Source organism: Pseudorasbora parva, chromosome 3 (assembly GCF_024679245.1).
Source record: "Pseudorasbora parva isolate DD20220531a chromosome 3, ASM2467924v1, whole genome shotgun sequence".
Classification (NCBI taxonomy): Eukaryota; Metazoa; Chordata; class Actinopteri; order Cypriniformes; family Gobionidae; genus Pseudorasbora; species Pseudorasbora parva.
This window is the reverse complement of record NC_090174.1, coordinates 8866090-8888727: the sequence shown is the minus strand read 5'-3', so window position 1 is coordinate 8888727 and position 22638 is coordinate 8866090. Positions and strand designations below refer to the sequence as shown.

The 22638-nt window shown below is 38.4% G+C and overlaps 1 protein-coding gene across 5 annotated transcripts; it reads right to left on the bottom strand.

The window, feature by feature from the left end:
- Positions 1-161: 161 nt before the first annotated feature.
- znf541 (zinc finger protein 541) lies at positions 162-22621 on the bottom strand. Of its 5 annotated transcripts, none has more exons than XM_067437745.1 (16): positions 22504-22621; positions 21997-22130; positions 21662-21902; positions 17644-18658; positions 17520-17566; positions 15780-15900; positions 15555-15686; positions 15101-15440; positions 14815-14860; positions 13131-13273; positions 10135-10238; positions 9995-10070; positions 9650-9738; positions 4638-4754; positions 4391-4518; positions 162-405 (listed from the first exon to the last, which is right to left on the bottom strand). In XM_067437745.1, coding segments are annotated over exons 1-16 (2763 nt in total). In that variant the 5' UTR covers positions 22506-22621; the 3' UTR covers positions 162-377. The 5 variants fall into 5 exon arrangements, with proteins under 5 accessions (XP_067293846.1, XP_067293849.1, XP_067293850.1 ...); XM_067437748.1 differs by having other exon boundaries at positions 4424-4518; XM_067437749.1 differs by having other exon boundaries at positions 4435-4518.
- Positions 22622-22638: the final 17 nt, after the last annotated feature.

Sequence of the window (22638 nt, the reverse complement as noted above, 5' to 3'; positions counted from 1 at the left end):
AAATATTGATCAGGGTCAAAACGTCACAAACAGTAGAACAAACATGGAAAAAGGAAACTTTTTGAATGAAACCCTGTCATAGTACAGTCATTAGTCTAGAACAGTTTAAGAACTTTAAATATTAACTTGCATGCATTGTGCAAATTTAAAAAGAACAAATAAACAAATTCACTTTAGATGAGAACTTGGATTACAATTATGCCTTATTTCAGGGTCCGTATTAATCTCTGGACAATGAGCTGAATAGTTACTCTAGTCTCAAACCTTTAGCACTTCACACAGGACTCTTCTGAAACACTGAACAGACTTCAGTGAACTTCAGGCTTCAGCTCTGACCTGTGTCGTCATTGCCATCTGGATTTAGTTTCTGTCCTGATTTAGGGGGATCTATGGCTCTTCACATCTCTGTTGGATTTAAAAGGTAAAGGGAATTTTAATGTGCCATTTTGAATGAAATGGGAATGATGATAAAGCATCAGTGGTAGTTTATTCCAGAATAAACTATAAAACAAAGCAAAAAAACAGATTTTATAAGACCCTAAATTGAATTGCAAAATGATTGCATGCACTGCAAACAAATGAGGATTTTTACAAGATACATTAGATCAAGATACATTTAATGATATGCAAAATGAAGAAAATAAATCTTGTTTTCTAAGAAACAGAACAAAAATACTATGGCTACATTAATCCGGATAGATTTAGATTTTAGTTTTCGTTTCAAAATGCTCTCTGTCTACACTAACGTTTTTCAAAAGTTTTTCATCCACACTGAAACGTCATGTAAACGCCAAATTGAACATACTGCGCATGTGTAGAACACCATAAAAGCTCACCGAGATGAGACATACAGACATTAAAAAGTTATCACACAATTCTTCTTGCAGGAACGTTTTATTTAGCAAAATATCAAACCATTCACTGATGCGTCCAGGTTGCACACCGTCAACCTTAAAACGACGTTTTAAGTATTAAAAAAAAAAAAAAAAAAAACGCTCCAAAGTGGATAAATTTGAAACCCTTGTCTTCGCGTCATAGTGTGCACTGTGAAGACGGAGATATTTGAAAACGATGACGCATTTTAATCATGCATGACTCACATTGTACCAATAGATATGTATCTTTATACTGCTATTGTGCCAGTTATATGCTATTCACTTTCACACAGTTGCCAAAATACGTTACTTTGCACACTTCATATCAAAGTCCTGCAAGGATGACAGAAAATGTACTCGCATTTGCTGTCCTGTGGCAAAACAAGTGAAGTTGCGTTTTAGACCAAACATAAAAATGGTTGACCAAGTGCGATCTGGACGCATCAGTGAATGGTGAGAGATTTTGCTAAATAAAACGATCCTGCCAGAAGAATTGTGTGATAACTTTATGATGTCTGTATCATCTCTGAGCTTTTACGCATGTGCAGTTAGCTGAGTTTGGCATTTACTGACCTTTCAGTGTGGATGATAAACTTTTGGAAAACGTCAGTTTGGACGGAGAGCGTTTTGAAACAAAAACTCTCTTTTTTTTTTACATCTATCCGGATTAATGTATACGTAGCCTAAAACAAGAACAAATATCTGTCATTGAACAATGACTTAGAATAATTATAATTACTTATATTTGAATTAAGAAGATTTTTATGAACCCATTGGCAGATATTTGTTCTTGCTTTAATCACAAGGTTTCCCAATTATCTCAAAGTTATGGATATCTGTTGGAAATTGTATTTCCAAAATTTGAGGTGTCACTAATGCTTAAAACACGTCAATATGTTCTCGAAATGTAAACGTCTTATGTTCCCGTAAAATTTTCTTGAATTGGTCTTAAATTTTCTTTCATAAAACCTGCAGAAACCTTGACTGCGTATAAGTGCTGTCAAAATTAGCGCATCAGATACTATTTCCCCCTTCAGTTTAACATGTTAAAAATATTTAACGCAGCATGTTTTTTTTCTGTCATCCTTGGGTAGTGTATGATCACGCTCTTATTCATGCAAATGCTTTTAAACCATTCAGATCAGCGTCATGTTCGGCAGTGGCAGATCTTCACAGCAGCCTGCTGTGATGTCTTTCATTAATATTAATCATCGAACAATGGTAACAAAGAAAATTGTGGCTTGAATAAGGATTAAACTATATTTAATTATTTATGCAGTGCAGACTTTTTGACTTTATTAAATTTCTGTATATATATTCTGTAAATTTATTATAATGGGTTTATGTGTAGATTGTTTTAAGTTCACTTAAATTAAAAGTTTTTTTTTAAACCAAATGTTGAAATCGATATTGCTTTCAATAAAACTGTAATGCTGAATGTTTATCAATAATGTAAAAATTCATAGACATCAGCAGCTGTATTCGTATCAGTGATACTGGCCTTTATTCATAAAAAGATGCCATTACAACAAATATTTAATTTGTTTCTACATAAATTTGGAGAGTAACTGTGAAATTATTAGAATAAAAATATTAAAAACTCTGATGCCCAAAGTAATAATAGAAAAAATACGCAATAGCACTTTTTTGTGCAATACACAGTGAAAGAACAATTACACAACATTTTAAGAATATTTATATAACGGATCTAATGTTATGAATTATGATACCGCTTGGTTTGTTGGGTGGGATTGCTTTCACATTTCAATCGAATCTCTCCAGTTTGTTTTTAATCAGGCCGAGGCCACCTCGTTCAGGCGATCTAGGAGTGATTGTTTTGGTGCGGATCTGAGTGTGATTGCTGTGTTCATGCCTAAACTAGCCAAACTAAAGGAGTAAATGCGCCAGGTTTCGCAATAAACTATCCCAAGAAAGCCAGGAGTGAAAATGCCTGAGTGACAAAATAGTGTCATAAATGTATTATATTTAGCTTAATGTCACACATTTTTTTTTGGACTATGTTAAGGCCCGTTCACACCAAGAACAATAACTGTAAAGATAACTATATTAGCATTCACACCAGCGGACAATATCATTTTGTTAATTCTAAGCACCTCCTTGTAAATGCACAAGCTCGTTACAGCAGGATGGATTCTGATTGGCTGTCAATGTTTTTAACATTCATCAGCTGGATAAAATTGTTCTGAAAGTGGAGGACTCTTCTGAAACACTGAACAGTGTCAATGTGAAAGAAGTTTGTCTTTCAGAACATCAGACCAGATAATTTTGTTTCTTGTAGTCTGAGAATCCTTCAGGTGGCTGATGAAATGCTGTTTCATGCATACTGAGCTTTTTACACTGTTAAAGACTTGGATTCCCATCCTAAACATAGACAAAGTTTCAAAAACTAATGTTGGACATTTGATGGAGTATTTCTGTGTCAAAAATACTCCTTCCGGTTTCTCACAAGTTTCAGAGAGTTTTTTTCGAGTATGGGTCGGCTTGACGTTAATAGAGCGGAAGGTCCTTGTATGGGCCGTACGGGCTCTTCTCCCGGTAGGGTGCGCGCGCACGTGACTAGAGCGAGAGAGGAAATGCACGCCGTAAACAGTCTCTCAGGTGCAGATCCAGTCGATCCAGGCGCCGCGCTCCACTTTATTCCTATGGGTGATTTCAACGCTTCAGCACAGCATTCTGGGAAGGCAGCGCTGCATTTGAACCGATTTGAACACAGAAATGACGGGAAGCTTCACAACATCGCTTTAGTTGCGTCGCAAAAGTGGATCTCCACCGTTCACTGCTGTCAGGACTTCACCAAATCATACCAAAGAAGTGTGTTTTTGACGGAGCGGTCCCAGCGATAAAGGTTCGGTCCTGCTTTGGAAGCAGCCCGTGAGTTAAACTGCTTCAAATGTCTCTGCTATTGGCTACCGTCGCGAGAGTAAACATCAGTAAACGACACGATCGCGTGCTTCGTCATTCAAATGCACATACAATAGTCCATAAACCGAATCCAGTCCTCATAAACTGCGAGTAAACACACACAAATGTTGACAGGCCACTAAATACAGTACATACCACAGAGACGGACGTCCTGATGTTGCCGTTTCTCCTGTTCAATTTATTTCAGCCTCCGGATCTGATTCTGGATCATATATCTATTAGCTGAGATTGATAGCCGTGGGTTTCTCCACGTTTGAGGACGTCACCGCTTTGCACGCTTGTCATTCTTTAGCTCCGCCCACACGATACGCCTCCAGGCGCTCGTTTTTTTCCGGAAAGACTCGGTACAGCCCATATTTCTTTTATAAATCTAATAAAACTAAAGACTTTGAGATATGAAGGATGCAATACTACTCTATAGGTACTCAAGACTGACATGAGATTGACTGAAACTGAGTGTTTCACCCCCCGTTTAAGGGGTATTGTTTGTAGAATTGAGGGGAAAAAATATGAATTTAATCTCTTTTGGAATAAGGCTGTACATGACATAATACTTTCCAGATACACTGTACCTTATGAGTGCTGTAGGATGTAGTGTCTCTAACCTGGCACACACCTTGCTCTCAGCAGCTGTTGTCTTCTGTCGTGTGTTTCTGTCTGTCTGCTCTTGTTGGTGCACTTGGAAGCAATAGAACATATTCTGGAAAATAGTAGAAATGAGGCCAATTGTAAATTAAATCCCACTATCATCTATTTAGATGATGTACTGTATATTCAGATGTAATAACTGATAATGTGTTAATGTAAAATAAAACATACAGCGTTCTCTCCACATCCATCCTTTTTATTGGCGGCTCGGCCACGTTGATTTAACTTCTTCAGCTTCTTCATGTTATAGTAATATTCTACACACTGAGCTATTGATTTTGTCTGCAACTAAAAAAACAAACATTCATTTAGTATTTAGAGACATTTTTCAAAGGGAAAGTTCACAAACACACACACACACACACACACACACACACACACACACACACACACACACACACACACACACACACAAAAAAAACATTCTATGGACACCATGGACTTCCATAGTATAAAAAACATACTATGGAAGTCAGTAGGGTCCATCAACTCTTTGGTTACTGATATTCTTCAAAATGTATTTTGTGTTCAGCAGAAGAAAAAGTTTGGAACAACCTGAGGATGAGTAAATTACCAATTTTTGGGTGAACGATCCCTTTAAGGCAATAGAGTGCTGCAGGGATGATGTATTTATTAAGACAGGTAAAAAAGAAAAGTCACAAGTAGGGTATGACCAAGCGGAAACCTCCCGCGATCTCTCTTGAAGCCAATACGGATGTAATGTAAACTGCAATTCCTCAACTGGCCACTAGAGGCAGGCTCCAGAAGGGAGCAGAATCTCATTGAGCCCCATGTTAAAATACCAAACTTTACAGCAGAAAAAAACATGTTTGCAGCCTGGTACCAATTGTGGTTTTGGCCTATATGGCTAATTTTGACCTTCATGACAGCTGTGAGGGGGTGATTTTTATAATTCATTCGTTTACGTTATACATCTACATCAAACGATGCAGAGGCAGAGCTACAAAAATCATCAAGGACATTAATCACCCGGCCAACCCCCACTTCACCCGGCTGCCTTCTGGTAAGCGCTTCCGTAGCCTGATGGCCAAAACTGAGAGACTCAGGAGGAGTTTCTTCCCACAGGCCATCAGACTCCTGAACGCTGTCACTTAACTACATGTGACTTCACCTCACTTCAGTATTAACAAACTCACATACTGATATTGCACTGCACTTTATTCTTGTGTTTCATGTAACTACTCATTATAATGCTGTTTGCACATTACACTCCTGCACTTCTGTTATCCACAGATTTATTTTTATAGTCTCCAGTTTACTTTATCTCACTTATTTTATTCCACATCTCTTATTTCTTTTACTTGATTTATTCATAATTCTACATATGTATATATAGCACCTTTATCCTATTCCTATTTTATCCTATTCCTATTTTATAATTTATTGTGCTCTTTTTGTTAATTGTTATTTGCTGTCCATGGAGCGGACCTGTTTACATTTCACTGCCGGCTGTATACTGTATAACTGTGTATGTGACAAATAAAACTCTTGAAACTCTAAAGCCTTTAGGTTCTGCATAATTAAGGGCGTGATTACTTTGAGTTGCAGGTGGATAGCCATTCATCCGCCGTCTATAGTCATTGTGTCACCTAAGCTCCGCCCGCATCCCGCCTTTTTCTCCATTTTCTGTTATCCTGGAGTGACACGCGATGGCACACCCAGCTCGCCCCTACTTTAAGCTTCAGAACGGCTTATCGGACGGCTTATCTTAAAATATCGTCCATATTTTTTTTTTTTTTACAGTCTATGGGAATGACTAATGTATTTTATTTTGTAGAATAAAATGTGAACATATCTTGAGCTTTTGTTAACTATAGCCATTTTAAGTGCACCTATTATGTTTTAAAAAAATATAATCTTTCATGTAGTGTGTATTATAGCTGTTTGTGAATGTTAAAAGTCTGGAAAGTTTTAAAGATCAAAGTGCACAACAAATAAAGTTCCAGTCTCAATTCCTGTTACATACCAACGTAACATTAACAAATTTCCATAATGTCAGTTTATGGTCTTCATTGGCTGCCTGCAAACAAAGTTTCCTTTAACCCTCAAACACTAGTTGTAGCAGACTGGAAGAGTTTGGTTCATGTTGTCGACATGTTGAGAAGACGCCATTTTGACTAGGTATGGAAACATCCTTATTGTTGGACAACATCCTTACTGTTGTATCACTGTGCATCAAGCTGGAACTCAGATGGGGGCTACATCCGAAATTGCATACTCTCTTAAGAAGGTCCTTATTTTGAATAAATATTTACTTCTTGACCGCTAAAAAAGTATGTTCTATTTAGCATGAATGTGTGTAGAATGAATGTAATCTGGACACACTACATTCGCCATGCTGTTATTATCATGTTATCTACCAGCGTCAGTTGTGTCGCATCACTGCCATTCATAAATCCTGTGGCCTCATGGGATAGTAAAGTGATCATAGTATGCACACTGGAGAATCTCGCTGGAAGAAGTAGGTCATCCAGGTAATTTTTGCCTACTCTTTTATGAGTACTGTGAATTCAGACATGCTTCTGTCACATACTGTTTTTCACATAGTATATAGTAGGAAAGTATGCCATTTCAAATGCAGCCTTGGTAAAGGTTGTTTTGTTTCTTATAGCGCTATAAGCAGTAATCCAGTAATAACAGACTCAGCCAATCTGACCAATCAGAGCAGAGTATGCTTGTGGAAAGGAGGGGTTTAGAGAGACTGAGGGTGCATTCACACTTGGATTGATTGCTCCCCCCTCCCCCTGCCGCCGCTGGACTGTGTTCATATTATATTATTTGCATCCGAACCCTTTGTTTGCATCATCAAAGCAGCAGCTGTTTACCCGGCTGCTTAGTAACGACAGCGAGCATTAAGGCGGAGAAATGCATAGCACTGCTCCCGTCACTTTTATATTTTTGTTTTTGAACTGTTGGTTTTGTTACCAGAGCTTCAGTATGTAATGGCACTTGCGTCTATCTGCCGCGAATGCACTGCAAATGCTCTAAAAAACGGCGAAGACGAGCAGAAATGAGATCTACAGCTCTCTGCTTGTAGTATGTCAGTGACGATCGTCAGGTAAATTAATGAAACACACACAAAACACACATTTTTATCAAATCATATGTCATTAATAGCGGTTCACTTCTGCGATTTAGTACGATTGCATTCACATTAGCAGTGAACCGTACCCAAGTTCACATGAACCGAACCACAGACCACCTTTTAAAGGGTGCTTTCACACCAGCACTTTTGGTGCGCACCCGGGTTCGATTGACGTCAGAGTTTGGTTCGTTTGGATGATGTGAACGCGGTCTTCCGAGTCCGCTTAAAAAGGTGGTCTGGGGTTCATTTCATGTGAACTCCGGTACGGTTTGCTGCTGATGTGAACTCATGAATCTCATGAGATGAGATGACTCTCATTTCTGCTCGTCTTCGGCATTCTTTAGAGCATTTGCAGTACATTCGCGGCAGATAGACACACCTGAAGCTTTGGTAACAAAACTAACGGTTTAAAAACAAAAATATAAAAGTGACGGGAGCAACGCTATGCATTTCGCTGCCTTTATGCTCGCTGTCGTTACTAAGCAACCGGGTAAACAACGATGACACAAACCAACCCAGGTTCGGACCCAAATAATATAATATGAACACAGTCCAGGGGGGGGCAGGGGGAGCAATCGACCTCGGGTTCGGTCCAGGCAATCGAACCAAGTGTGAAAGCACCCTAAGCGGATTCGGGTGCGGTTCGCGGGTGCGCACCCAGGCTCGGAAGACCGCGTTCACATCTTCCAAACGAACCGAACTCTGACGTCAATCAAACCCGGGTGCGCACCAAAAGTGCTAGTGTGAAAGCACCCTGAATCATCGAACAAACCGTTTTCAGACTGTGAATGAGGTGATGTGCTAACTTGTTTCTGTATTTTAGGACTCATTTCTAGACCACTCACTAGGGATTTAAACAAACCTCTAACCCAAAATATCATTATGTGACTCGTCCGTCCATCATCATTTGTATTACAGATATAAATGATCAAAATTGTGTGACTTGAGAGGTGTGCTACTACTTAAATAACCTATTAAACTTGTGATTTCCAGCAAACCAAAGGACTTCATACAGGTTGGAAACCTGGGACCGTATTTATCAAACATCTTAGAATTACTCACAAGTACACTGCTAAGAATTGACTTAAGAGTAAAAAAATTCTTGGCTCAAAGCTGCGCTTAAAAGTTAGTTATCAAGCATCCCAATCATACTTTAAGTAAAGTGTAGGACTAAATCTTAAGTGTCAGTCTTAGACTTGATTTACGACATTTTGCTGTGCCACAAACGGGATTTTGGATGATGTCATAGGCATGAACCAATCACTGAATAGATGTCCATATTTAAGAATATTCTCAGATAAATTCACATTGAATGGTGAAGTTCCTAAGAGGAGTTTACATTCAACACACATTTGACAATAAAGAGTTTTCAGGAGAATACATTATAATATACACATTTGAAATGAAAGATAATCATGTTTTCAATCCATGCCTGAATTACAATTTTTAAACTGGTGTGCTGTTAACTGACCTGCCTATATATAGCCTAGATTTTTTTATTATATAATCAGCCACCACGGATTCCAAAAGAAAGCCGAACTGGCAGGAGGAAGAAGCGATCGCTACTACGTGCTGAATTAGTCGAACAGCGTTTTTAAATTTTTTATATTAAACCCAACATTAACCAGCGCTGAAAAAGATGATGCCTGCTCTGTCCAAACGATACCGTTTGATTAACTGCTCGTCGTCAAACATTTCGAACACATTCTCCCTCTATTGAAAGATTTGTTCACATCTCTGTCTCCTCAGTGCCATCACAAGCCCCTACTGGCAACTCCTAACCACTTGAGAGACCTCTCGGGCTGTCTTAAATAACTGGGAGAGTAAGAGTGATTCTTAGCTTTAAGAAATTTGATAACTTGCTTTTATACTTAAGTTTGAAAGTAGGAGTAAACTTCATGAATTCTCAGCACTTAAGACTAAAATAGCCCTTTGAAAAGCTTGATAAATACGGGCCCTGATGAGTGAACTTTAATTTTTGGGCAAACTATCCCTTTAAGACATATCAAGAGAGCAGAATGTCGGCAGAAGAGAGCATATGTGGTTTGGGGTCTTTTCTGAACTCTAAATTTCATACCACATTTTGGATCAGTTGAAAGTCCTTGTCATGGTCAGCCAGAGCTTTCTTGAACACCTTCATCTCTTGAGCAGTCCAGTGGTCTGACCCTGCCAATTAACATGAGCAACATTACGTTTATGAAGGACTTAAGAGTTTTATGTATTTCATAGGTGTCCCCTTCTGCCCCAGGAAGACCTTTTTCCTGTTTAACTCAAACACACACATGCCTGTACGTTTCTAGTAATCCTGATGACATTGATTAGTTGTTTCAGGTGTATTTAATTAAGGTTGGAGTGAAACAGCTAGAAAGTGCAGGCACAGGACTATACATCCCTGATGTATTTGTGAAATAAGAGCTTGTACCTGTGTAGTGATAATCACTCAGAGGGTGCCAGGAGGTCCGGTAATATCCTCTCATTAGCAGTAAATCCAGAGCTGCCTGAAAGTCAAATCATGTATTAAACATCTGTAAATAATACTCTCAGTGTGATGAATAAGCTCACCGTTATGTTTCCTTGGACTTCATGAAGGCAGTGGAGTGTGAGTTCGATGTTGGTGCCTCCTCCTGGTAGCACACTGGAACAGCACATGTCTATAAGCTCAGTGACTGAAGCACAAAAAAGATGTGTGATCAGTTTTAACCTTTTTCACATGCTAAAAGAAAACAAAAAGGCAGTGAGCTGGGTTTAACCTTTGACTTTGTTAAAGGGTTAGTTCACCCAAAAATGAAAATTATTTCATTAATTACTCACCCTCATGTCGTTGGACATCTTCGGAACACAAATGAAGATATTTTTGTTGAAAGCTGATGGCTGAGAAAGGCTTCAGATAGGCTTTCAATACATTCCCACTCACAAGATCCATAAAAGGCACTGTAACGTTGTTACAAAGTCCATCTCACTACAGGGGCCGTACAATAAGTTGAAGAAGCGGTGAGAATAGTATTTGTGCGCAAAAAATTTAAATAATGACATTATCTGCCAAGCAATTGTCTTCCGTGTAGGTTTTGGTTGTAAACTCCCGTGATAGCGACGCTCCTCTTCGCTTCCGGGTCAAGTATCCGAACAGTGGATCTGCGTCATATTCTTGCGCATGCGTCGAGTTTACGTCAATAACTTGGTGGATAAAGTCGTTATTTTGATTTTTTTTTGAACAATAACAGTTTTCATCGTTTTGTAAAATTATTGTACAGCCACTGTAGTGAGATGGACTTTGTATCGATGTGTTTAGTGCCTTTTATGGGTCTTGTGAGTGGCAATGTACTGAATGCCAATGGAGGACTTTCTGAAGCCTTTCTCAGCCATCAGCTTTCAACAAAAATATCTTCATTTGTGTTCCGAAGATGTCCAACGACATGAGGGTGAGTAATTAATGAAATCATTTTCATATTTGGGTGAACTAACCCTTTTGATCTTGCAGACCCTTTTGTATTATGCAGAGAACGAATGTACACACAAAAAAATGTGCGTACGCCTTTCTTCTACAGATATTTATAAATGAGCAACTGAATGCTTTCAGATCTCTGCTTTGTAAACAATAAGTTAATATCATTAAAGGTAGGGTAGGTAAGAATGATCTAAAACACTTTTGTCCAAATTTGTTTAAACTTTCTTTATATTCCAATACATAATTAAAATGTAAGTACTCTGAAATAGAGAGTATAAAAATCAATTGACTCTAGACTTTTTAATCTGCAATAAACACCGCTCATTATTTTAGTTCGGGATGTAACAAATGATTGGCTTGGGCGACTGTCACTCTCTCTTGCTACCATGGCAACCACCGCTTTCACTACAGGATCTGCCACATGCGCAAAGAGCAAAAGCATTCAAAATGCACGGTGCCGGGTTTTGCAGTTAGCGAAGGCAAACAATGCAAAAAAAAAAGGAAGACAGTAGGCCTACATGTAAAGGCAATGCACAAGAAGTCTTTGGATAAACAAAGAAATCAAACGCAAGTAAATATCAGCGTGGCTTTCCAACGATGTTGAGAACTGAGGGACCTCAAGGGGCTGAAAAACGACTCATTGCTGGCTGTTTTTCTGCTGAACAGGTAATATTTCATTTTGATTATACATTTTTAAGTTTATGTTTTCATAAAGCTTGTATCAAGAGCATATGTAGCTGCCTAATATAGCGTAACATTACTTAGCATAAAGTTACAATATTACATACTTAGCCATTAGTAGAGATGATAAATACTCAATATGCTTAGTTCAAGTTGATCGCTGTCGTGTTGAATTTCGCAAAATTTTACTTTAGATAACAAAAGGCATGTGTAAAAGCTAGTACACCGCATCCAGGAACTTTTTTTAGAACTAAGTTAGCTTTAGCTACTACTAATCAACAATTCTGACATGATGTCACTACATGCACACCACTCGTCTCAGGTAAATAATGCGTCTTCCAGCTGATTCACCGGTGTAGCGGGTTCATGTGTTTTGGGGGCGTGGCTTTGGAAAGAGCACAGAAGGAAGAAGGTGGAGTGAATGGAAATAATGAGCCGTCTTTAATACAGTCGAGAGAGGTCTACAGACACTCAAATTGTTTAAAAGTACTTACATTTGAATTATGTATTGATATATAAAGAACGTTTAAACATATTTGGGAAAAAAGTTTGTTAACCAATTCTTACCTACCCTACCTTTAAATGAGCACCAGTCAACGTCCAAGTTCTTAATTTGAAAATGGCGAGCGGCAAGAATTGCTTAGATTTACAAATACCTGCAGTACTCACTCTTTTCTACAAGTAAATGTGTGTACAGCTGCTTAGAACCTGACAGGCTGCTAAGCACTTTTCCACATCAAAGACTGTTTTATATAAATATTAACATTTGCGTGAAGATCAAATCTGTGCATATGCACATTTTATAAATGAGAACCCAGTGTCTAAACCTGTAGTTCTCAAGTCAACCTTTTAGGCCCCATTGTCCACAGCAATATTGGACGGCCTAATGTCTTTTTCCAGTTGATGATTTACTGGATAAGGATTTAAAAAATATATATATTTTGTACTCAAAATGTCAAAAAAAAACAAAAAAAAAAACAGGTACAGAGGTACAGATGAATATTTAAGTCATTAAATTCAAGTTCACGTCAATGCTTTCTCCATTCACTTTCAAACTGTGTGTGTTCAAAAATATAAAAAAAGCCATTCTTTAATGTCATCCACCGTCGTTTCGTGGCTCTTTTTTTAAAGTATCGGTTCAGGCACTGTTTAGCCACCAAAAGCTTTTTAAAAGAACCGGTTTGGCACAATTTTTAAACAAAACTACTCTGTTATTGGATTTGTATCGATATCAGCCGATACTCAGAATTTTTGGGATCGGTTCTAAAAATGGTATTGGATCATCCCTAATTAAAACGCAGATAAATCAATTCATCAAACTATAGTGTGGCTTTCATTGTCAATTGTGTTAATTCCTGTTCTGTGTTAACAATCTGGCAACCCTAGTGAGGATCCAGTCTGAGGAGGAGGGGGTGGGGGAAATGACCTTTACCCCTTTGCTGTGTCTCTGTGTTGGTAGAGAGATCTTTCCAAGGAGTCCAGACGAGCTGAGCAGGGTGTTCTTCATAAAGTATGTAGAGCGGGTCACGCACTGGGGGAATCTCTGCTTGAAAACGTGAACCCACGTTAATCCTCCTAAAGGAAATAGGACAGAAGTAACTGCCATTGACACTGAAAGGAAATGGATGATCTTGTAAATAAGACAGTGTAGAATGTTCCTCTCTATTTGGTAATACATTTCAATATACTTATATATATAACTAGATATTATGTACAATATTTATGGGAAAAACAGCATCTCTTGGGAATGACGACAACACAAATTATGGTTGGGTACCAAAACCCGGTGCCATATACCTATATAACCGGCATGTACCGGACCGAATCAGAGCGCAGATTTCGGTACCTCATTTCTGTGCCGCCCACTTAAGTTCAAACGTGCTTTCGCACTTGGCTGGCGCTGAGCCAGACATGCTCAGTGCTCGTCACATATCACAACTATTCAGTGTTTTCAACATCAAACAGCAAAAACACACACTGATGTCTATGGAAGTGGCAATAACTCCTTTCTGACAGTTATAATTTGACTATGTGTTTTATTCATATCAGACACACGTTATATAAGTTACTATATAGTTTACGCTAATCTTCTCCCAGTTCACCGGTCACTTTCATGTATTTCGTGAGACGTGGATGAATTTACGTGATGTAAATCCGACAGATCCGATTCTCTGAGACCCAAACTAACAAGATGGTGCCCATTGCGCATTGATCAACTAACGTGATCATTATGACAGAACACATTCACTTACACATATTTAAAAGCTGATTATCAGATAGGTCATGATAATAATAACAAGTTTGTGAATATTTTGAATAAAAAACAAAAAAACAAAATAAAACCGATACAGCTGTTGTGGTTGCTGTGTGTCATGTGAGAAGCACAACGCCTGGCCATGAAAACAATAAGGCGATGCGTTCTAAAGTATTTAGCCAGAGAATATAATAATTTTTCTGCAAAATAAAGCTGAACTGAAGCTGGTTTGTAGGATACCAAGAACACAGACTTTGCTGTTATTAGTGCCGTTACTGTTATTTAGTGTTAAATTAGGGCTATTGTAGTTGGGTTCGGTGGCTTCAGTTTTACTGTGAATTTGTTAAGTAAATTGGGTTTTGTATCTATTTATGTATGTAAGTATACTTAACATTTTTTATTTTTTTTTTAATCAATAAGAAGCCATTATTTAATGTCATTCACCGTCGTTTTGTGGCTCTTTTAAAAGTATTGGTTCAGGCATTGGTACCGTTTTAAAAGTACCGCTTTGGCACCGGTATCGTAAAAAACCCAAACGATACCCAACCCTACACACAACTAACAAAACTCTACAAGACCATGCCCCCTTTATATTGCATATACCTTGGGTGGGAATTATTTAAATGAGAAATACTGTAACGTACGTTCCCTGAAGAAAGCTCAAGAATGCTACAATCGAGGCATTTCATGGAGTTCAGCAACAATACGTAGTGATATAGATAATAACTCCCCTTGGTGTGGACTTTGTGCTTTGTAACTTTTTGCAGATAGTTTTCGTGTTCTAACAGAAACATTACACACTAAAGAAAGTTTAATGTAAAAAAGCATAAGTCATCTTTAATACAGATGTAGAGTGACTCACGGCTGTATGTTGACGACTGTGTTGTCAATTGGCAAGGAGACGCCGTCTGTAGGGTTTCAAAGTTAAAATGATTTGGCAAGAAAGGAAAAAAAAACAATGACATTATCTGCATTAATCTGTGAAACCGATGTTGTCAGGTTCTCTCGGTAAAATATAATTAAAGCTGTTTTTATTGCTGTATTTTTATTGGTTGTTCAAGAAAAAGATTTACATTGTTGGTGAAAACAAAATAATAATAATAAAAAAAAGTAACATAAATATAAGAAATAATGGGTTTAGTGCTCACCAAGGGTGCTGGGTAGTGGTGGGCATGGCTGATACTGCGGCAGGTTTTTAAAGTAGAGGCCTGTCCCGGGACGGAGAGGGCTCAGCATGGGCTGAGGGGTGTAGGGTGGGGGATGAAACCTAGGGCTCAGCGGGTGGTCTGCCAAATAGGTTGGAGAGCGCAGCTGGCTGGGGTAACCCCCCGTGGCACGGCTTCTCTGCAAACCCTGGGTTTCCTGATCACGGGCCCATTGTGGGGAAGACAGGAGAGGCAGAGGTGGACTGGGGATGATCAGGCGCTTTAAAGGGTCAAGACAATGAGACCTCTTAGAAGCACCTTTACGAGTCTGTAACCTCTCAGCCTATAGAAGATAAAAACTCATTTAGTGGATAGTGCATGATTGCCTTTTAAACTATCCCTGAAGCCATATATTCATTGTTTATTGTTATTAAGTTGTTATCTACTACAGGATTACTTCATGTGTGGAAGCTTGGAAGTCTAAAATGTTTGCCACAGAGACTGGGACAGACACGGGCATGATCAGTGGGGACAGGTTTGTTCCTTTGGACTTTTGCTTTTGTTCTGAATTCTCCTTCTGTCCTTCATCCTGTGACAGAAAAATAAATAATAAAATATGTCAATGTAAGTATTGTGCTGATTTTCATGTTTTAAGTTCACAATAATACTCAAATGTCAGCACCAGTGTTGAGGTGGCCGGCTGTGAATTGTGTTTCTCCCTTGTTCCGTCAGAGGCAAGAGCTTCTTGAGAACACGAGGGCTGCGATCGAACTCTGCGAACAGATGAAGCTCTTTTATGTGTTCTGCAGGAAACAAACCACAATCAAACATGCAGTGATTTTATCATAGATCTGCTGAGTCAGAATATAAAGGTCTTTGTGTTTGGTCTGCTGAAAAATATACAAAAAAATGCAGTATCAGGTCTCAGGAGCTATTTAATTGAATAGTATCCTAAAAATCGCTCTTTTCCATACTATGAAAGCATATAGACTAATGCTGTCAAGCTGCAAAACCGACAAAAAAGCACTACAAAATTAGTGTTATAAAGTGTTTATTTTTAAGAAATTACTTTTATTCAGCAAGGCTGAATTACATTTATCAAGTTGCAGTGAAAAATAGTTGTTTTACTTTCTATTCGTCAAAGAATCCTGTATAAATAAAACCAAGTTTTTCACAAAAATATGAAGTAGCACAACTATTTTCAAATGTGATAATTATCATAAATGTTTCTTTAGCACCAAATCAGCAAATTAGAATGAATTCTGAAGGATCATGTGACACTGAAGACTAATATGATAATGATGCGGAAAATTCAGCTTTGCATTACATGAATAAATTACATTGTAAAAATATATTCAAACAGAAAGCAGTTACTTTAAAGGTCCCGTTCTTCGCGATTCCATCTTTCAAACTTTAGTTAGTGTGTAATGTTGCCATTATAGCATAAATAATACCTGTCAAATTATAAAGCTCAAAGTTCAATGCCAAGCGAGAAATTTTATTAAACAGAAGTTCCCTTTCAAAGCCTACAGCGAACGGCCGGTTTGGACTACAGCAGGAATTGCAGGGATGTACTGACGTCACTAGAACCGTTTGTTGACTAACCCTCTGCCCACAAGAACACGCAAAATAGGGGCCGTGGTTTTGTTGCTCTCCCACGAGGAGAAGAGCGCTTGCATATCCCCGTTATGGTAAGAGGCGGGACCTTTCCGGGCAAAGTGCGCTAAGCTGCTGTCCAATCACAACACGGGAAGCGCTGGCCCAATCAGAACTCGTTACGTGTTTCTGAAGGAGGGACTTCATAGAACAAGGAAATCATCAGGCGGTTTTTAGGACAGAGGAAACAGCGCTGTACAGATAAGTCAATTGTGTGAAAAATACTGTTTTTTTACATGCGAAACATGAACTCATGTTATATTGCACACTGTAAACACAATCAAAGCTTTGAAAACACGCGAAGAATGGGACCTTTAAATTGTAATAATATTTGGTGTTTTTACTGCATATGAGATTTTTCAAAAACTTTTTAAAAATTGACCCCAAACTTTTGAACAGTAGTATGTAAAATAATATATATTTGCACTGTTCAGAAGATTAAAACTTGCATTAAAGTCAGCATGATAATATTGTTCCTTGATGGTTACATTTTTTTTTGGATTAAATACATTTTTAAATATTCTTATTCAGTAATCATGACTGGCTGGAAAGGAATGAAATTAATTGGTCATATGAAAACTGTGAGCAAAGGACTAATGATTAAATTGCTATTCCTTTTGTGTTCCACGGAAGAAAGAAAGTCATACAGGTTTGGAACAACATTAGGATGATGCAAATTTTAATTTTGAGTTGAAATATTCCTTTTAAAACACAATCTCTATTAACTTTAGAAAATCTCAATGTTGCTTTTACTCTGTTTTCTAACCTGCAATCAGAGCTGGGCTCCTCTCCTGTTGATTTCATAATGGACTCCTGCATAATGAAATGCAAAATATTGATTATTTCTTCAAAAAAGGATGACATATAGGAAAAAGTGGAATGCTGTGTACCTTTTCTGAAAATGGGTTGCCTAGGTAAGTGCTGAAGGATGCAAGTGCCACCTGACTAGGTGAGACAAGGTAGGAAGAGCGTGACCGTGAACGTTTATGACAACTAGGCTGAGGAGCAGGCAGTGGAGGAGCTGGAACGTTAGACAAGATGTCCCTAGAGTCTTGAGAGCAGGACTTCCTCTTCCTGATGTTGGCTAATGATGCATGAGGAGGAGGAGAAGGAAGTACAGGATCAGGAAGGTTACTGTCAAAATCCTTTGTTGGTTCAGGGCATAATAAGACAGGTTGAGTAAAACTAGAAAAGGTGTTCCGTCGCTTTAACTTGTTCAGAGGTTTGGGGTCTTTCAAACTGTGTTTCAGCAGGATTGGACAATGCTTCTTGGGGCCGACTGAAGCTGGTGGCCTCGTAGGGCTACCCACGCTGCAGGTAGTTGCCTCTTTGTTCGACTGAAATGACAGCATCTCTTTCCATCCTTCAGGGTGATATTGAGGGACATCAAGATTGGTGTCCAAACCACGAACATCAAATCGACTCTTTGCAGCCACAGGATTTTCTTCAACAACGTCAAGACCTAAAGTCCACTGGGTGGAGTTTACCATCTTGGGGCTTTCTTGAACCTTATAAGATTCACCGGCAGTGGCTAAAGTCCAGCTTTCCTGGTGCGCTAAACGTTTTACCTTAGCGGGATGGGTGTCTTCTGCGTAGCACCCCAACTCAAGCTTGAGTTTTCCAGAATAACTGGGATCTTTTAGCACAGGGGTTGAAACAGGTTTTGGTTGAGAGATGACAAGGCCGCGGGAGTCTAACGGTGCACGATTGACCGAAGGCTCCCCCGTTGAGGCCAGCAGGTCATGCTTATAAGTAAAGCTGGTGGAAGAAGGAGACGTTAAGTGGACTCCGTGTCGAGACGCACAGTGATGTTTCAGGGAGTTTTTGTCACTGTAGGTTTTGGGGCAGCCAGCCAGAGTACAGTGATACATCTTCTTCTTGTGCTGTGTCATCATGTGGGAAGTGCTACGGAGAAATAAGGAGGTAATGGCACTTGAAACAGGATTTGTGCACACTGCATTTCTCAGTAAATTTACATTAGCTGCTATTGTAAGGAGAAGGGTCTGAATGCAGTGACGCATAGCCACAGTTAAACACCAACCACAGCAGTTCTGACCACGCATGCCCATTGCGTCATGAGAGACTTATGTCTTTCAGATGCATGTAATGGCACTGGAAGGAAATAAAACTACAATTGAATTATTATTTATTTATTGTAATTGCAGTTGTTTAATTTTACAGTTAGTGATCAGTTGTATTGGTAAAATAATGCAATGTTTAAAGTTTTAAATTCTAAGGGTGGGTTGCACCAACAAGGATTAACTTTAAATCTAGATTAAATCAAGGTTTATCTTATAATTCTGTTGTACCAAACTTTAAACTTTGTTTAAAAATAAGCAGGCTTAAATTTAAACCATGACTTTAATCCTGGATTTATTTTCATAATAAACCTGGATTAACTATAATCTTGTTGCTCCATAACTTGAATCTCAGATTAAAATTTCAGTTAGGGATTAAATTTAAACTTGCTACTCTCTAGCACTTTATAAAGACAGAGGACATTTTACAAGTTTATTTCCTTTATCAGCGAGAGCTCCTTATGTCAGAGAGAGTGTTTCTGGTGTTCAATAAAGAAGGAAATTGAATGTTAGTATTGTTGCTGTCAGTGGCTCATCATGGCGGCGAAAATTAATGGAGGTTTTAATCGCAGGTTAAATACTACTAATCCCAGATTTGTTAATCTTGGTTTAAAATTAAGTGGTGCAACACAACTAGATTTAAATTAAAGCCTAGATCAACAAATCCTAGATTAGCTCTAAACTGAGCTTAATTTAATCCTTGTTGGTGCAACCCACCCATAATGTATTAAATAAATGTAAATTAAATTGTATTCTTGGTTATGTCTCCAACAAATGAATAATATGCTCACACCTTCAGCCTGTTTAAAAGTATGTTTTATTTGTGTTTAAGCATTTACCCTTAGGCAGACTTAATCAACTTAAATTGATAAACATAATGTAATCATTCTAAAAAACGTTTAAATATCTATTCAAAAGTTAGCTTTTTATACCAGGTTTTGAAAATACATTGTGTTTATTATACCAGGCTGTTTGGTTTTGGAGAAAAAACGTAAAAAGAAAGATATGTGTTCATGACAGCATAGTTTTATTTCAGTAAAGGAGCCTGAAGGCCTCCGAGCAACAGCAGATGCAAAATAACAGCAGGAGCAACAATAATCAATAGTTTTAGGACAGAACTAAGATTTAAAAATCAATGCATCAGAGTTAAACAGCTGTAATGAAAGTGTGCATACACGGGGCAAAACCGTGGCTGGGGTGAAACTGTGGCTCAGCAGACAGATATTATTGATTGTAAGCAGGGCTCAAAAATTGGGATGGCCCTCTGGCTCGGGGCTAGTGTGAGAGCGTTTTGGATCAGTGTTGTGTTGCCCAACTGAAGAATTGTACATCTATTTTACACCCCCATGTGAGACTTGCTATGAAGTAAATAGTGAACGAGTAAAGGGGAGAGTAAATCTATTTTATTATACCTTGCATGCATAAACATTTGGTTTTCTGTATTGTTATTCTACGTTAATGCTGTACATTCAGATGGTTGGGAAAATGCTAAAAATGGTGTTGAAAGCTACTACCCGATCATTTTTTGTAAAAGTGATAATGAATTTATGGAGTTACAATATAATTATAACTGTATAATTTCTAGCTTGTTACAAATTTGCCCTTTTTAAATAAACAAACGTGAAATTTTTTTTTTAAATTATTATGAAAAATGTATTAATTTGTGGTGGGGTAAGTGACCATTTTTGTATCCCCGTTTGTGTTCCCTTGAAAGAGTTTCCAAAAGAGGGGAAAAAATGGATTAAAGCAATCGGAAGAGAGTGATGACAAAATTGACAACCTGTCACTCACATAACATCACAGCAATAGCAAACCACTAGCCTGACAAGCCTGACCCACATCAAGATGTTTGGTCTGGAAACTCACCATAGACAGGGCTCAATCCGAGGGGCGGGATAAACGGTTGTCTTTCAAACTCCCTCTGCACGGGATAGGATAGCGCTACCACCAACCAGAGCAACGAAGGTGAAGCAGAGCTTGTTGATAGATTAAACATTCACCGTATCCGGTCGGCTAAACTCCGAACACATCTTCCCTTTTTAAGAATGACTTCAGTGCCGTTCTTTGTTCTTTTCTCCGAGAAAAGCTTAACTCCAAGTCTTCCAGAAGGTCAAAGCTGATTCGAAAGACCGCCGCCCTTCGCCAGTTTCTGTGTTTACTAGACAACAGAAGCACGCAAACGCAACTCGGCCGTCGTCATTATGGCCCCGCCCGCCAACTCTACACACGATGTGATTGGCCCGTCCAGATTGTGAGGAATACAGCTCAGAAGGGTATTGAGAGTTCCTAGACACTTGCGGGCAGATCAAATTTCCTGCCGCTAGGGTGCGTCTAGATTTCTAGGCTAGCAAACCACAACAATCTAATCAATTCCTGATTGACAAAATGAAGTCCTGCCCTACATTTCTTCTTGTTCGAGAAGCCGTTTCACTTTGATATACGTCACAATAGGGAAGAGAAGACTATTTTCATTCTGTTTTCATTTTTAAACACCAGAACAATGCAGTTTTGAAAAAATAATACAAAATTCTGCCTCAGCTCAGGTCTATCATTTTCATAACATTCTGTGTCGAGGTACTAAAGTGACATGTATGATAGCCATTACTGTATTTTATATGCTAACAAATTAATGCTCACTCGATTCTTTACTCATTCACTTAACATTGTGCTGATGTATTATTTATTTTAATTCATTTTTATATTTATTTTAAATCATGTTTTTTTTAGTTTAAACCTTATTTTTGACATTTGTCCCCTAGCACTCCTTTGCGCTCCCCTGGACCCCTGTTTGAAAACCTCCGTTCTAGATGCCAGCAGATGTGATACTCACAGCTGATGATATTGTTTAAATGCTTTCTGACAGACGCTGCAGATATGTGGCCCATCATGTCTGTGGATCAAGAGGTGTGTTTTAAGTGCACTGGAGGTTTTAAACTCTTTCCTGCACACATGGCACTTATTCACAGAGACTCTGGATCTCTTCCCAGAGCCCACAGGCGTCAGAAGCTCAGCATCCTCTGTGCTAGGACGGACAGAGGTTAGTGGGCCGGATGTGGAGGACTTTCTGCTTTCTGTATCAAATGAGAAAGACATACATTCTGGTTTGGACAGTCAGAAAATCCAATAAACAGGAAACCATATTGTTTAAAGTGCTAATTTTCTTACTTGAATAAGACATGGAGTCTAGCCACATTTCTGGATCTATGATTGACAAGTCTGATGATGGCGATATGTTGTAGGTCGCATCACTGGACACATTGTCGGACTGGTCTTCCATCATTACCAACTCAGTGGGATTCCTGTTGTACAGCGGAGAAATAAAATTCAGCTATTTGAAAACACTTCTTAATATTTCACGAGCGCAATCCGGTGGGCTAACTTAATCCTGAAAAACAACGGCGATATTTGCGATCACATGAGATTGAAACTATAGTTTTATGTGTTAAAAATACAAAAATTATAAGTTAAACAACACATAATTTTTGGATGTAGGTAGCCTAGCTAGCAGTCATATTAATACACACAACTAAAATTAATCGCAAGTGAACTGAACATCGTGACGTAAAGCAAAATTAGCACGTGCTAAATCATAACACTAACTGTAAAACAAGGAATGTAATCCGATGTAAATCCACTCTTATATTAACGTTACTGCTAGAAATTAGTGTTTACATCAAGATGTTAACGTGTTCCGTCGAAAGTCTGATGATTATTTGTTTAAAAAAATCATTTTGTAGAAACGGCACAGAGCGCAGCCAATGAGGGAAGTCGATTTAGCGGTTCTTTTTTTTGTTGATTCATGTTATC